We start from the raw sequence: 16,612 nt of genomic DNA on the forward strand, positions 1-16,612 counted from the left end.
TCAAGTTTCACCCCCAGCCCCACTCCAGTTTCATCTCCACTTTGGTTCCCATCCTGACCTCACCCCAGTCCCACTCTGATTCTGCCTTCCACCACCTGCCTGGCACATTATCAGCCTTCAACTACTTTTTATGAATGAATGAAAGGGGCTACAATAGTGAAAAGTTAGGTTCCCGACCTTGGTGAACTCAAATACACTGTATGAGTGCTCAGTGGCTCAGTTGTGTCTGATTCTTTGTGACCCTATGGACTATAGCCTTGCCAGGCTCCTCTGTTCATGGGATTTTCTAGGCAAGAATATTGAAGTGGATTGTCATGCCCTCCTCCAGGAGATCTTCCTGACCCAGGGGTCGAAACTGCGTCTCTTATGTCTCCTACATTGGCAGGCGGATTCTTCATCACTGAGCCACTTGGGAAGCCCACTCAAATTCACTAGTGAACAACTAACAATCATCAAGGAAATAAACACACACACACTCTCACATTTATATGTAGCAGTAAATGTTGTGAAGAAACTTACGCTGCAAATGGGAAATGAGAAGGAAGACAATGTTGTCGTGGATGAGCTACTACGGAGGCCTCTTGAAGAAACAGCTAAGCAGACGACTGAATGAGGGAACATGTGTAGCCAAGGCCCAGGTGGGTGACAGGGAGTCAATTTAAAGGGTGTTGGAGGCGGGGGATAAGACGGTGGGAGGGCTTTCAGGGATCAGACCACGCAGGACCCTGTCTAGTGTCAACTACAAATTGGCCCTTGCCATTGGCTCTTGCCGTCTATCTCTACAAGGATTAAGTTATGTGCTGCTGTGGCTGCTGATTTTCAACGTCCACTGAAAGGAGCTGTTGGGGTGGAGAGCAGAAATGAAGCGCTCTGTGCTCTGGGTAAAACTGGTAGAACAGGTTTTCAGACAGATATTTTCAGGAGCTGATTTTGTGAGCCCAGTTCTCAAATCTCCTCGTATCTAGAAAAACACTAAAATCCTCATGGTGATGTCTGCTCCTTGTGACTAGCAGTAACCTTCACGAGACTAACAGAAACCTTCTGCCAAAAACATGTGTTTGATTGCATTACTCCCCCTTGATCAAAATCACATATATGCTGACCTTCCCCTACCTCTTTAGAGTTGTTTCTCAGAACTACCTGGAATCCTCTCTCTCAGGAGATAGCCCTCATTTTGCCCCAAATAAAACTTAACTCATAACTCTCATATTGTGCTTTTTTTTTTTTTTTAAGTCAGCACAAGTGAATAGGTTTACAGGGGCAGAGCAGGGAATACCCAGTTATTTCAGAAGCCCAGTTCCACCCTATTAATAGCTTCCTGTGGCTGCTTTAACATATTACCACAAATTTCATGGCATTAAAACAACAGAAATTTATTCTCTCCTGCTTCTGGAAGCCAGAAGTCTGAAGTTAGTATCACTGGGCTGAAATCAAGGTATCAGGGGGCTGTGCTCCCTCCAGAGACACTGGGAAGACTCTGCTCCTTGCGTCTTCCAGCTGCTTGTGGCTGCCAGCATTTTTCACACTTCCATTCTGCCTTTGTGGTCGCATTGCTTTCTCCTCCTGTTCTGTGTGGAATCTTCCTCTGTCTCTCCCTCATCAAAGACACTTGTGATTGCATTTAGGGCCCACCTGGATAATTAAGGGCTTCCCTGTGGCCCAGATGATAAAGAAGTTACCTGCAATGCAGGAGATCTGGGTTCAGTCCCTGGGTTGGGAAGATCCCCTGCAGAAGGGAATGGCTATCCACTCCAGTATATCTTGCCTGGAGAATTCCATGGATAGAGTAGCCTGGCAGGCTACTAGCTACAGTTCATGGGGTTGCAAAGAGTCAGGCATGACTGAGTGACTAACACTTTCACTTTGGATAATTCAGGACAACCTGTCCATTTAAAGATGGGACACACACGCACAATCACATCTGCAAAGTCCTTTTTGTCACATAAGGTAACATTCACAGGTTCCAGGGATTCAGACTTGGATATCTTTTGTAGGAAGATATTATTTAATTTATTATATCTACCCTTTCTTCTGATGTCTGGTAATTCAATAATTATTCAATTCTCAGTGCAGTGTAAACCTTGACAGTTTTTTCTTTTTTTTTGGTAATGCTATTATCTTATTTAAGTTTTGACTGCTGAGGCATCCATTTCAAAGAGGCACCCCCTTCAATGTGTTTATTTCTGAACATACTGCCAGTCACAGGGCTAAATAGCCAGGCCATCTTCCCCCACTGAGTTTGCTTTGTTTTAGAGATCTTGGTTGATTTCAATAACTGATCATTTGAGCTACTATTTCTTTTCTTCTTCCTGGGCTTTAAATTCCTGCTCTTAAGTTTTAAATTTACCCATAAAGAGTGAGCCCAGAAAATCATCAACCTCAATAAAACAGAACCCCAGGTGTTCCCTCTGTTTTTCCCTTGTGACCTCACAGTGCGGCCCCAGGAATTCTGTGTAACTTCCAGGTCTTGTAAAGTTATAAACCTCTAGTTCTTCAAAGTTCCCTGATGGATATTGCTGAAGGGCATCTTGCACTCATAATAAGAACTACAAGAGCTGATCCAGCTACAGCACCAGTTATCCATATGTTGAGACTGGCACAAACACTCGGGCTAAATGTGTTGGCTTAGTGTTGTTCCACCCACTTTTCTGTTTGTTACAATGAAAAACATTCAGACTAATCCATTTCCTGATATAATAGGTGCTAATAAATGTTTGTATGGAAAGAGAAAAGGGAGTTCACATGTACTGAGTATACACAGAACACACAGCTCATAGTAAGCCCTCAGTCGATGTTGAATTGTTTCTTATACAATGCAGAAGTCCACGTTATTATCCTCCATGTTCCAAGAGGGGCAATGACTGATTCGTTATCAATGGTGCACAAGGAGGGAGTGGGCGCTTCAGGATTAGAAATCGGGCGTGTCTGACTGCAGGGAATGCATGCTTTCCACTACGTCAGGGCTTCTCGACTTCGATTCTACTGATACTTTGGGCCAGATAACTCTTGGCTGTGGGGTCTGTCCTGTGCATTTAGCAGCATCCTTGACCTCTAATCATTAGAGGGCAACAGTCTCCCCCAAGTTATGACAATCAAAAATGTCTGTAGACATTGCCATGTCCCTGGGGGGCGACGTGTCCTTTTCTTTAGAACTACTACCCTCCACTGTGCTGCCCTAGTGGAGGCAGAGGTACAGAGAGGTGCCATTTCACCTGGGAATGGAGCTCAGGTGTGCCACACAGCAAGTAAGCTATCTCTACGCCACAGGGGTAGAGATTGCTGGTCATCTACTGAGCTTTACTCTCTGGCTCTCTAGTGACAGATTTTAGCTAGGTGCACTCTTGTTGCCTTCCTTGCAGCTAGGTGTGACCAAGTGACCACATTCCAACTAGGCAGAGGTGATATGAGCAAATTCCTACCTGTGACCTTGAAGGGAAGTGTCATCCTCCTCTTCCCTGGTCTTTCTGCCTGAGATATGGACCTGGTATCAACAAGATCAAAGAATCTTGGGGTCTCAAGGAGTCCCCAAATTGCCTGGCCTGTTTATGCTCAAATATTACTAGAGGAACCAACTTTCTTCAGATTTGAGCTACTTTCTTCTGATTTGAGAGTTTTGTCAAAGTTGCCAAACCTGAATTCTAACTATTATAGCCACCTAAGCCAGCCAGGGTGAAGAAAGAAAGCAGGCAGAAAAGGAGGAAGAAAGGATAGAGATGGAGGGGCACAGGTGGTCTGGCTGGGCCAGCTCAGAGTCACTCAGGGAAACCTTCTGGGAAGGACTCTCAAGTTGGATCTTGAAGGAAGAGAAAATGTAGGGTGGGGAGCAAGGGGGTGGGCCCTCCAAAAGGGGCTGCAACAGGAGCAGAGGCCTCGAGGAGAGACCTGGGCAAGACCTTAAAAGACAAGGAGGGTTTGAACAGGCTGAGAAGAGAAAGGAAGGCTGTAGGGAAAGAGCAAAGTGGTGAAGATGGAGTGATCAGGCTCCCTCACCCCACATCTTCTCACTCTTGCCCCACTTTTTGTAAATAATAATTACATAACAGCTGAGGTCACCTATAGCACTGCACACGCATGTCAGGAGGTAATCTCTTGGCCACGGGCTACGTTTGTTCTGAAGCATATATAAACTCTACCTGAGAAAGACCTTGGGGCTATGTTATGGCTAACATTGTGGCAGTGAGGCTGCATTAGGTCTTTGTCTGCTGGGTCAGCCACGAGAGGAGAGAATAAACATGTCTACAGTTCCTACGGCTCCTCGCATCTTCTTCCAGCCTCTTAGCTCGCACCTTGTCTACCCTGGGTTCAACAAACAGTGAAATACAGTGAGACAAAAGCAAACAGAAGGGAGCCTAGTGACAAATAGAGAATTTCACCAGGTGAACAGGAATCAGGATCCTGGAGTTCATCGTGAGGCTTGAAGGCAGCTGGGAGGGCAGCTGGCAGCTGGGCAGCCGGGAGGCAGAGAAATGACCAGGGATTCCTGGGCCCTCTCTTAGAGGACCCACTCTAGGGCTGACCAGTCATCCATGACCCATGCTAAGATGAGCACACCTCTTCTGGGCCTGGAGTTCTGATGTCTTCTTGTCAAGGGCTTCTCCAGCAGACAACCAGGGCCAGCAAGAGTGCAGCCAAGGTCACTGTTTTCAGTCCCAGGACCGCAAGTGTGAGGACAGACAGGAGCCCTGGGAGACACAGAGGAAAGCTCAGGAAGGACCCCGGGTGAGCCCCCAACAGCCCACAACTCAGTGCCCCTATGGTGAAGCTGAGCCTAGCTTCTGTATAGCCTGCGGGGCCACATCCCTTCTACAGCTAAAGAGATCATAGACCTCCTTTCCTCTTGTTTCAGGCTCACAGAGCCTTTGCCCAATATCCTGTTTGTACCCTTAATCATCTTGACAGCATCCCAGACCTCTGATAACAAGAGAAAATGTCTTTCATTATTTGCTGCTCAACTCCTCTGTCCCAGGGCCGGAGCTAAGCATTTCCTAAATGCCTTATATAATCCTCAAACTAATCTTGCAAAGTAGGATAACAGTTCAATTTGTATAGATGAGGAAACAGACCCAGAGTAGGGGAGTGATTTGCTCAGGGCCACATGTGCCAAAATAGTGATGGGACGAAGTGGTCTGGCTCCCAAGGATAGCAGGAACAGGGCCGAGCATCTGGGAAGCTAACCTGGTCACCTCTATCCCAAGTTCATCCCCCAATTATCAAGTGCCCTTGAGGCTATGTGATAGGCATAGTTCTGGGCACTTGCCCCATTGGATCTGTATATAATTCTGTGAGGTAAACTCTCTGATTTTTATCTCCCTTTCCCCTCACAGATCACAGAGCAGGACACCAGAGACTCAAAGAGCTAGGAAGGTGCTCAATCCAGGGAGCCTGGCTACAAAGCCATGTTCTCCAGCTCTGTTCTGCACAGCTCCACAGTGTATCCTTTTTCTGACTCAGGGGGAGCTCAAGACCTCACAGCAAGACTGCCCACTGAGCAGTTCGCACTGACTGTTGGAAAGTACTTCTTTGATTGAACTTTACTCTGGTTCTCTGGGTTCTGCTTGTGCAGTTGAGATGGAGTCATGGGAACCGTCTTTGTGGCAGGAGGGCCCCAGAAGTCTGGGGCTGCTCATCTCCCATGGCCAAGCCCTCTCTGGCCCCACTTACCTATGGGGGACTGGTTATGCCACTGGAGGTAAATATACTCACCTGATGGAAATATCTTGGTTGTACGTTCCTTGGTGAATTCTGACCCTTGGAGAGAAGTGTGATTTACTGCAAGGAAGAGAAGTGGTCTCACACTCCCCTTTCTTTCTATCCCTCCATTTCCTGAGCCCCTGTGTTAGTAGCTGGGGAGATGAGCCTGTGAGTTTCTGCCTGGGATAGGGACTAGAAGTCAAGTCCAGTAACTATGAAGGACTAGTCAGACCTGGTTGAGCATCTCTGGAATAGAGACAATGCCTGCTCCGTTTCTGTATCTGCAGCACCCAGTGTGTGGCCGTCAAAGGCACACATGCATGTTTGTTGAATCATTAAGAGTCTGTACAGTCTCCACAGTCTGTCTCTGTGGAGCCCAGAATGGGGAGAAATCAACTCTGCCTGGGAGAAGGAGAAGATTTCACAGAGGAGGGGCTATTTATGCTGGGCCTTGAAGGATGAGTAGAAATTCTCCATAGAAAAGGAGAAAGCATTAATAGCCTATGTAAATGACTTTGAGTCTAAGAAGAGCTAGCTTGTTTGCGACATGGTAAAAATTTCCTGGTGGACCACCTCCCTCTGTCCCCCAACACCTTCCTGACTACCTGTCTCACCTTTGACTCTCAACCTGGTGCCCTGTCCGGATAGGTACTGCCTGTTGAGTTTAGTCTGAAACTTTACACAATAGTAGGTTCCTGCATGCTCGGTGGAGATGCCATGCAGAAGAATGCTGAAATCATTGTTGGAGGCTTGGACCGCAGTCACGTTGGAGTAGGAGATGCCTCTAAAGTTGTAGATGGCCTCCCGGCTCAGACCAGTCCCCCGAAACCACCTGATGGGTCCTGGGGGACCAACTCCAAGCACTGTGCAATTCAGAAAGACGGTGTCTCCAGGCGTTGCCAACACCAATTCCTGGGGTTGGATGATCCAGAGGTCTGGCCCTGTGTTCCCAGGTCCTGCATCCAAAGAGAGGACTTCATTGTTCTCTCTCTCCCTCCACAGTTCACTGATTTCCTCCCTTTCCTTCCCCTGTTTTTTTCACTCAGCTACTCCCTCCCACATTCCCTCATTGTTCGATAGCTGATTCACTCAGTAAAGAAGTTCTCAGTACCTACTATGTGCTGATGCTAGGACTGGGGAAAAGAAAGCTCAGCAAAACATAAATGCCGTGCCCTAGAGTTCTCAGTCTGGTGGTGGGGGTGGCTTAGAAAATTCTTCTGAGGTTGGAAACCCAGAAGACTGCAGGACCAAGAGAAGCTTGGAAGGAGTCAGAGAAGGGTTTCTGAAATGTTTGCATTAAGATAAAATGAACCCGCCACCTCCACCCCCTACCCTGACACACACACACACACACACACACACACACAGATATCCTCCAAGTCAACAATTTACAGGGGTTTCACAAACATCAATTCTTCTATTTCATCACCTGAATATCCTTTGAAATAGGAATTATATTGCCTATTTCACAAATTAAGCGCTTGAAGGATGTTGACCTGAAATGACTAAGTTAAGAACACATTCCTATTGAATGACAGACCATATGGGTGTCCAGGTCACCACTGGTGTACTTAGAGATGACATGACTGGTTACTTGTGGATTAAATGATCAGCCCCAGTTCTTGACTCTCCTCTGATGGCGTGGCACATCCAAACTCTTACCGTGGCCTCATGGTGGTTGGGTATACTTCCTTGCCTCTTACCTTTGACCTTAGCCATGTGACTTGCTTTAGCCAATGGGCTATTTATTATTAACAGCAGACACACAAGTAGAAGCTTGAAATGTGCCTAAGGTGTTGGGACTTTCCCTCTGTGCTTCTGCTATCTCCATGAGAAATATGTACTCTGGCCAGTCTGGGCCCTGGAATAAGACATGCAGAATAGAACCAGCCCAGCTGCCTGTAAATGTGTGAGTGAGACATACGAATTGTTGTATGTCACTGAGGTTTTGCGAGCAGAGCTTGATTGTGGGTAAAGGTGAATGATGCGGGTAAAGGGAGATAGATCAGAGCAGAAAGTTGTGACCTGCAGGGCCTGATACTCACCCTTCACAAGCACGGAGGTGCCTCCATCCAGCATCTTTCCTGAGTGCTCACTTGAGCCATCAGATCTCACACAGTGATAGGTTCCAACATGTTTCCCGGTGACATTGTGGATATAGATGGAATAGTCACAGTTAAGCGGCTCCAGCATCTTCTGGATCATAGGCATCACCCCGGGGAAGAAGCCATGCTTGAAGTTGTAAATTTCTTGCTGGTCCTGGCTGCTCACCTTGACCCACTTGATCATGTCATCAGTGCAGGAGCCGACTACTGTACATCTCAGCAGGACTGTCTCCCCTTCTGCCACCAGCATGGGGCCCTCGGGCTGCAGCACCTGCCACTTACTCCCCTTGCTCTGCTCAGGAACTCCTGCAACAGAGGAAAAAAGGCTTCGTGCAAGGCTAGAGGAACTTGGAGTCCTAAGAGGCAAACTTAACATAAACCAGCCATTAACTGGTCAGGAACAATTGCTTAGAACACTTGAGGGGTGTTGTTGGAGAGGGAAGTGAAAGAGGAGGTGAAGCAGCTGGCTGGAGACAGAGAGAGAGAGAGAGAGAGAGAGAAAGAGAGAGAGAGAGAGCAGGGCTATAAAATGGAGAACTTATAAGTAATAAGGTCACGATGGGGTCATCAGCTTTGTGCTGCGAGTTTCCCTTCGTCTGTGCTTTCATCAGGCCTTGGGCATAACTCGGTCTCATCCCAGGTCTTAAGTTTGCATCATGGTGTTTCTTGGTCTTCAGTGCAGGAGGGGAGTAGAAAGGTGGAGCAAATATTCCCTTCTAAGAGGATCTGGGGAAGGGTTGTGGAATTCAAAATTCATTTCCCTCCCATTTTCAGCGAGGTATGTGCCATTAGCCACTAAGAACTGCCTCACAGTTGTGACCAAGGGACACCCCATGTCCAGTCCCAGGGATTCTGTTTGTCCTTGGTGTCCTTAGTTCCAGGAAGTTCAGTGATACTCACCCCAAACCCCACTATATGAGTGGTGAGACCTCGTCCTCTCTAATTCCTGCTGGTGCTCCTTTCCCTGCCCTCAGCAGTTTCCTCACACATATGCACTAAATCGTGCCCATCACTCAGCAGAGCACAGAGAATAATGCCTGTTCCCATCTGTAAAACTGGAAAAACTCGTCAACAGGGTCATGGGTAGACTACACAGAAAAGAGTACTCTGCCTAGAGAGAAGTGCTCTCTCCCATGTAGCAAATCTGAAAAACAAGGCCCCAAGTAATAAAATATAATAACATTCTAAAGTGAAGCTTATAATACACGTATAAGTAAAGTTAAGTAGGTAACAGTAGAATAATGATTGGGGTGGGGAGAATGTTAGTATACCATCATAAGGTTCTTATACTATATGTGAAATGGTATGATATCACTTAAGGTAGATGTTGATAAAGAGGTATTAATATATTGTAAACCGTAAAGCAATCACTAAATTACAAGATAAAATCACAGCTAACAAGCCAAAAAGAGAGAGAAAATAACGTTATAAAAGTATTAAATTACCAAATGAAGACAGAAAAAGAAGCAAAAGGGAGCAAAGAACAAGTAGAACAGATTTCTTAATAGATTTAAACCCAATCATATTAAAAATTATTTTAAATGTAAATGGTCTAAATATTCCCAGAAAAAGTTAGAAACTGTCACATTGGACAAAAAATGTAAGATCCAATTGCATATTGCAAATTAAAACCACAATGAGATGCTACTTTTTAGAATGACTAAAATTGAAGAGGCTGACCATACCAAATGTTGGCAAGGATTGGGGGAAATGTCATTCTCCTACATTGATGATGAAAATATAATATGGTAAATCACTTTGCAAAACTTTAAAGCAGTGTCTTTAAAAGTTAATCAATCACCTGCCATATGATCCAGTCATTTTGTTCTTGGTACTTTCCCCAAGAGAAATGAAAGCATATGTCCACACCAAACAGCAAGCAACCCAAATGTCTGTCAATAAGTGAGTGGAGAAACAAACTGGTTTGTTTATCCATACAGTAGATAGACAAAAAATGACTATTGATATGTGCAACAACATGTGTGACTCTCAAATAATTGCAATGAATAAAAGAAGCCAGGCAAACAAGGGTATATACTGGATGTTTGTTGTATAAATTTCTAGAAAGTGCAAACTAAACTGTAGTGATGGGAGGCAGCAATGGGAGACAGATAAGCAGTTGCCTGGGGAGGAGGAGGAATGGAAAGGATGCAAGGAAACTTTTACAAGTGTTATATTCATTCATCATCTTGATTATCTTGGTGATAAGTTCACAACTATGAAACGTGTCCAATGCCCACAAAACGTGTCAAATTGCACACCTTAAACACATACAGTTTGCTTTATGTCAGTTGTACCTCAATAAAGCTATTAAAATTTTATGAAGATGAAGCTTCTGTGTGTTATGAGAAGGGGAGAACTAAAGAGGCAGTAGAGAAGGTGAGGGCTCAGAAAGTCGCGTGGTTCTTATCCCAGCTGGGGCAAGTCTGGGAAAGTGAAACAGCAGAGAGGAAACTGGAGTCTGGAATAAGGCGCTGTGCTCTCACCCCTTCTCACTCCCCTTTGCTTGATTCTCCTTCTGTGTTATCACACAGACTTTGGGAAATGTCCAGGGTGCTTTGTCTCTGCCTCGTCTGTAAAGCTGGACTAGTCCCTTTCCCACAGCTCTGGAATTCCGTCCCACCCATTTTTCTATCTGCATGCTCTGGTTTTCATGATACTTGTCAAGGGGTTCACTTTTGGAAGTCTGCTAGAAATCACTATTTTCCACAAATATTTTTTTTTTTTTGCTTTTATTTTTTTATTTTTTTTAATTTTTAATTAATTTTATTTTATTTTTAAACTTTACATAATTGTATTAGTTTTGCCAAATATCAAAATGAATCAACCACAGGTATACATGTGTTCCCCATCCTGAACCCTCCTCCCTCCTCCCTCCCCATACCATCCCTCTGGGTCGTCCCAGTGCACTAGCCCCAAGCATCCAGTATCGTGCATTGAACCTGGACTGGCATCTCGTTTCATACATGATATTTTACATGTTTCAATGCCATTCTCCCAAATCTTCCCACCCTCTCCCTCTCCCACAAAGTCCATAAGACTGTTCTATACATCAGTGTCTCTTTTGCTGTCTCGTATACAGGGTTATCATTACCATCTTTCTAAATTCCATATATCAGTGTTATTATACTGTATTGGTGTTTTTCCTTCTGGCTTACTTCACTCTGTATAATAGGCTCCAGTTTCATCCACCTCATTAGAACTGATTCAAATGTATTCTTTTTAATGGCTGAGTAATACTCCATTGTGTATATGTACCACAGCTTTTGAAAATATTTTACTCTGGTTTGTTTAGATATATGATTTCCTAACCTAGTGCCTAACACCTAAGGGACACTCGAAGTATTTGTGAAATGAGTTACTAAGAATTATGACTCACACTTTACTCAAGGAAACCTCTCTTGGGGCTGACCATTCTGGGGGACCCAAGGTGCAATGAACAGAATCTAGATCTCAGTAGGTCCTGGGACAGAGACCCAGATGGGCAGGGGACAGAACGAGCCCACTGAGAGCTACGCATCTTGTCTGGTTGATCAAAGGGTTCTGGGCTCCAAGTCTGAGTTGTACCTGGAAGACCCCAAACTCAGGAGCTAAATCAGCCTGATCCTGACTTAGAGGAGACATCGGTATGATAGTAGTGGCCAATAGTTATTAAATCTTTACATTGTGCCAGGTATTTATAGGTATTATCTCACACAAAGTCATGAGATGGGCCCTAGGATTAGTCTCATTTTATGGAGCCCCACTGACTTACGGATGTTTGATTTGTATAGTTGCACAGGGCCCAAAGCTTAGAAGAGGCTCATGCTTGCCTTAGTGCTCTACTATTGCTGTTTTAAAATTCTTAATATCTTTGGAACAAAGGACCTGCAGTTTCATTTTGCACAGGGCTGGGCAAATTATGTAGCTGGTCCTGGGCTGAGCCTCACTATTTTTATATTAATATTTAATAACTCACAGCACCCCTTAGAGAAAGGTCCCAAAGACCGGTTCTTTGCAGATGGGCTAACAAGTATCTGAGCCAGAACATGGTGTTGTAAGCCCAGAGCCTGGGAGCTTGACTTCCCTGTGCTGCCCTAAAAGTTCTGCTTCTCCAGACACTTGGTCTGAGTTCTGCTGGGATCAGAGATATTCTCAGCTTCTCCCTCCCACTCCATCTGCTAGGGGTCAGGCCCCTCCTGGCACCTGTCTCTGGGGTCAGCCAGGGGTGGATCCTCTTCTGTCTCAGATCCTACTCACCGGAGAGGACAAGGAGCAGTGCCAGCAGCCAGGAGCAGGGAGATGAGGGAGCCAGGCAGGTCAGGGTGGGCATCAGAGAGGGCACAGGGCATTTCCTGTGGTCCCCTAGACTGACCACCATTCTATTCTCTGATGGGCGTTGGAGTCTGAAGTGGGGTCCGTATACAAGGCCTTCTCATGGCCAGGACTATTTGGGGAAGTATTTTCGCTAAAGCAAAACAAAGCTGCAAGAGGAAGAAGGGGAATGGAGGAGTTTCCGGCTTTCACATCTGAGCAGTAGTTCCTGTATTCACTCTGTCAAAACCTTAATGACCTTTCCCAGACCCTGTCCTTGCCATCCTGGGAGGGAGATGAACACGGTTGTCACAGTGTGGCCTCAAGTCAGCCTGACTTTGGATCAAGAATTGCGTCTGCCTCTAGAGAAGGAGAAAAATGTATCAGATCAGATCAGTCGCTCAGTCGTGTCCGACTCTTTGCGACCCCATGAATCGCAGCACGCCAGGCCTCCCTGTCCATCACCAACTCCCGGAGTTCACTCAGACTCACGTCCATCGAGTCAGTGATGCCATCCAGCCATCTCATCCTCTGTCGTCCCCTTCTCCTCCTGCCCCCAATCCCTCCCAGCATCAGAGTCTTTTCCAATGAGTCAACTCTTCACATGAGGTGGCCAAAGTATTGGAGTTTCAGCTTTAGCATCATTCCTTCCAAAGAAATCCCAGGGCTGATCTCCTTCAGAATGGACTGGTTGGATCTCCTTGCAGTCCAAGGGACTCTCAAGAGTCTTCTCCAACAGACATCCCTTATATGTGGAATCTCAAAAGAAATGACACAGATGAACTTGCAAAACAGAGAGACACAGATTTATGACTGCTGGGGGGAAGGGATAGTTAAGGAGTTTGGAATGGACATGTATATACTGCTATAGTTAAAACTGATAACCAGCAAGGTCTTACTATACAGCACAGGGAATTCTGTTCAATGTCATGTAGCAGTCTGGATGGGAGTGTAGTTTGGGGGAGAATGGATACATGTATATGTATGGCTGAGTCCCTTCACTGTTCAGCTGAAACTACCACAACATTGTTAATTGACTATAGCCCAATATAAAATAAAAAGTCTAAAATAAAAATAGAGAATTGGGTCTGCCTGTTCCTGGTTGTGTGACCTTTCAAAGTCATTTGTCATTTTCAAGGCTTTATTGCCTCATCTATAAAATGGGGACAGGAGCAATCCCTTCCTAAGTGCAGGAATGATATGACATATATGCATGAGGGTGTAGCATAATATAAAGGGAAAACATATTATCCATCATAATATGTAGGAAATAGAGGAAGTAACTTTGCTTAAGAAGGACTGATTGTAAATCAAGACCCCTAGTAGCCTCCTTTTGGCATTGGAGGGTGGGCACAGACACTTCCTAATTGTATAATTGTGGGCAACACTCTAAAGCTCCATTTTCTGGGGTCCAAATGGAACACACTCAGGTTGTGCAAACATTTGTGTTTGTGGCCTCTTAATTTTCTGTAACTGATCTAAACTTTCTCAAGAATCACCCCCTCCTCCATCATGCCAGTTATTAGGAAGGAAAAATTAAGTTTGCTAACTAATCCCAGGCTTTTCCATGTTCTGATAGCCTCTTTAGCTGTACTGTCTAGATTTAGATTGTGGCTTTACCCAGATCTGGCTGTGTGACCCTAGGACAATCATTGAACACTCCTGATCTATAAAATGAAAATAAAAATATGGTTGCATTTATGGGATAGAGTAAGCACTTATATGCTGCCATCATTCTCTCTTAGGTTAACTCAGTCTTTTTTAGGAAAAAAAAGCTCAAGTTTTCAGCGCTTCCCTTCTTCTTTCCTACTGCAGGTGGTCCTGGGTGCAGAGGAAGCTGAAGTTTTTTTCTGGATGGAAAGGTGGGCCTTGGGTCTGAGCACTGTCTTGGGGTCTGAGTCTGTTTCAGAGGTGGTCTGACCTGCTCCTTGAGCACTTTTCACTTGGGGTCTGTTGAGATGTGGCTGGTCCTGCATGGCCTTTAGTACCTTTCATGGAACCATCGGTAAATCCCATTACTGCCTCTACTTGTTCTCCTGTTGAGGACCCTGATATATTGAAGCTTCTTTGAATAGACCATAGGCCTGGAAAATTCCACAAGACTCTCAGGACCTGCATGTCATCCTCATGAATCAGCCACTTATCTATGTGCTTTCCTTTCTCAGCTATTTCTTAAGTTTTATTTAAAATGAAAAAAATTTTTTTATTTTAGTAGGCAAGGCATTGTATGGTTTAGCTACTGCTGGGTAACAAACCACACCAAAACTGCTGTGGTTTAAAACAATAACCATTTATTTAATTTGTGATTCTGTGGGTTGATAATTTTGTCTGGGCTCAGCTCCATACTTCTTCACATTTCAGCTGATTTTTTTTCTTCTTTTTCAAATTATGAAAGTACGATAACACATTTACAGGAGACTTGGAAAATACAGAACAAGGTTACATATAGTTCAATTATTACAATTGTAATATAATTATTTTTATATATTACAATTATTTTTAAGTAGATAAATTAAGATTTTTAGTTGGAATTTCAATATCAAACTCTCAAAATTAATAGAATGAATATACAGAGAGGTAGGATATAGTAAACCTGAAGAGCGCTATAAACCAGTTTAACATAATTAAGATTTATGAAATTTTCACAAAACAGTAGGATACTACTCAAGTTCAAATTCTACTTAAGTTCCCATAGACTATAAACTAGAAGACACTGGAACATACCCAGGGATGTAAAACAAGGTGCAAAAATTTCATGGTCCAAAGGTATTGAAATCATAGAGAGTCTGTACTCTTATCACTGTGGAATTATGTTAGATATCAACATCAAAAGATATTTGAAAATAACCCACATATTTTCAAGGGCAATGTGACATTTACCAAGAGTGATTTGACTTAGCCATTAAAAGCCTCAATAAAGTTAGAAGACTGAGAAAATACAGAGTGATTGCAAAGAAGAAAGCATTTAAATGAGAAATTACTCTCAAAGATACTTTAGAAAAAATTCATGTATTTGATAACTAAATGTCTGCTTTTACATGATGGATGTGTCTAAGAAGCCATAACAAGGAAAATTAGAAAATAATTTTATGTGTGAGTCGAGACACAATCTGAATCTCTTTACAGTCAGTTTCTGGAGCTTTCGTTTTTTTCATTTGATTAGGCCATGTTTTCCTAGTATGCTTTCCGGTCTTTGGTTGAAATTTGGACGTTTGAACACACCATTTTTATGTCTTCCCTAATTCATACTTGAAATCCTATGCCCTGAATGTCATAGAATTAGTAGGAGGAGCCTTCAGGAGATACTTAGCTCATGAGAGTGGAATCATGAGAAATGGTAGTAAGGCCTTATAAAACAGGCCACACAGAGCTCCCTAGCTGCTTCTGCCATGTGAGGATACAATAAGAGATTTTTGATCTAGAAGAGAGCCCTCACATGACCAGGCTGGTGCGATGATCTTGGATTTCCAGCCTCCTGAGCTATGAGAAATAAATTTCTATTATTTATGAACTTCTCAGTATACGCTGTTTTAGTACAGTAGCCTGAATGAACTAAAACAACCATCTCTTTATGGACTGGCTTTGTGCAGGGGAATCCCCTCTTCAATCATCCTGGCTAGATTCTGGGGCCTTTCAAGTATTTTCTGGGGATATATCTTCTCTAGGCTGTGAGAGCCTCTTGATGAAGGTGAAAGAGGAAAGTGAAAAAGCTGGTTTAAAACTCAACATTCTAAAAACAAAAATCATGGCATCCGGTCCCATCACTTCATGGCAAATAGATGGGGAAACAATGGCAATAGTGACAGACTTTATTTTCTTGGGCTCCAAAATCACTGCAGATGGTGTGCAGACACAAAATTAAAAGACACTTGCTCCTTGGAAGAAAAGCTATGATCAACCTAGATGGTATATTAAAATGCAGAGACATTACTTTGCCGACAAAGGTCCATTTAGTCAAAGCTATGGTTTTTCCAGTAGTTATGTATGGATGTGAGAGTTGGACCATGAAGAAAGCTGGGCACCAAAGAATTGTTGCTTTTGTACTGTGGTGTTGGAGAAGACTCTTGAGAGTCCCTTGGACTGCAAGGAAATCCAACCGGTCAATCCTAAAGGAAATCAGTCCTGAATATTCATTGGAAGGACTGATGCTGAAGCGGAAGCTCCAACACTTTGGCCATCTGATGCAAAAAGCTGACTCATTAGGAAAGACTCTGACACTGGGAAAAATTGAAGGTAGGAGGTGAAGGGGACGACAGAGGACGAGGTGGTTAGATGGCATCACTGAATGGACATGAGTCTGAGCAAATTCCAGGAGATGGTGAACTACAGGGAAGCCTGGTGTGCTGCAGTCCATAGGATCTCAAAGAGTCAGACATGACTGAGTGGCTGAACAACAGGCTGTGTTTATGCTTCAGTTCAGTTCAGTTCAATTCAGTCGCTCAGTCATGTCCGACTCTTTGCAACCCCATGAGTCACAGCACACCAGGCCTCCCTGTCCATCACCAACTCCCGGAGTTTACCCA

At 44.2% G+C, this 16,612-nt stretch overlaps 1 protein-coding gene across 4 annotated transcripts; it reads right to left on the bottom strand.

The window, feature by feature from the left end:
- Window positions 1-1,986: 1,986 nt before the first annotated feature.
- Window positions 1,987-12,233, bottom strand: SIRPB2 (signal-regulatory protein beta 2). Of its 4 annotated transcripts, none has more exons than XM_010841797.1 (5): window positions 12,036-12,233; window positions 7,737-8,102; window positions 6,306-6,647; window positions 5,704-5,742; window positions 1,987-4,682 (listed from the first exon to the last, which is right to left on the bottom strand). In XM_010841797.1, the coding sequence occupies exons 1-5, from the start codon at window positions 12,154-12,156 to the stop codon at window positions 4,585-4,587; spliced, it is 966 nt and encodes a 321-aa protein (XP_010840099.1). In that variant the 5' UTR covers window positions 12,157-12,233; the 3' UTR covers window positions 1,987-4,584. The 4 variants fall into 4 exon arrangements, with proteins under 4 accessions (XP_010840099.1, XP_010840097.1, XP_010840096.1 ...); XM_010841795.1 differs by having other exon boundaries at window positions 5,704-5,748; XM_010841794.1 differs by having other exon boundaries at window positions 5,704-5,769.
- Window positions 12,234-16,612: the final 4,379 nt, after the last annotated feature.

Source organism: Bison bison, unplaced genomic scaffold (genome assembly GCF_000754665.1).
Source record: "Bison bison bison isolate TAMUID 2011002044 unplaced genomic scaffold, Bison_UMD1.0 scf7180017864167, whole genome shotgun sequence".
Lineage (NCBI taxonomy): Eukaryota > Metazoa > Chordata > Mammalia > Artiodactyla > Bovidae > Bison > Bison bison.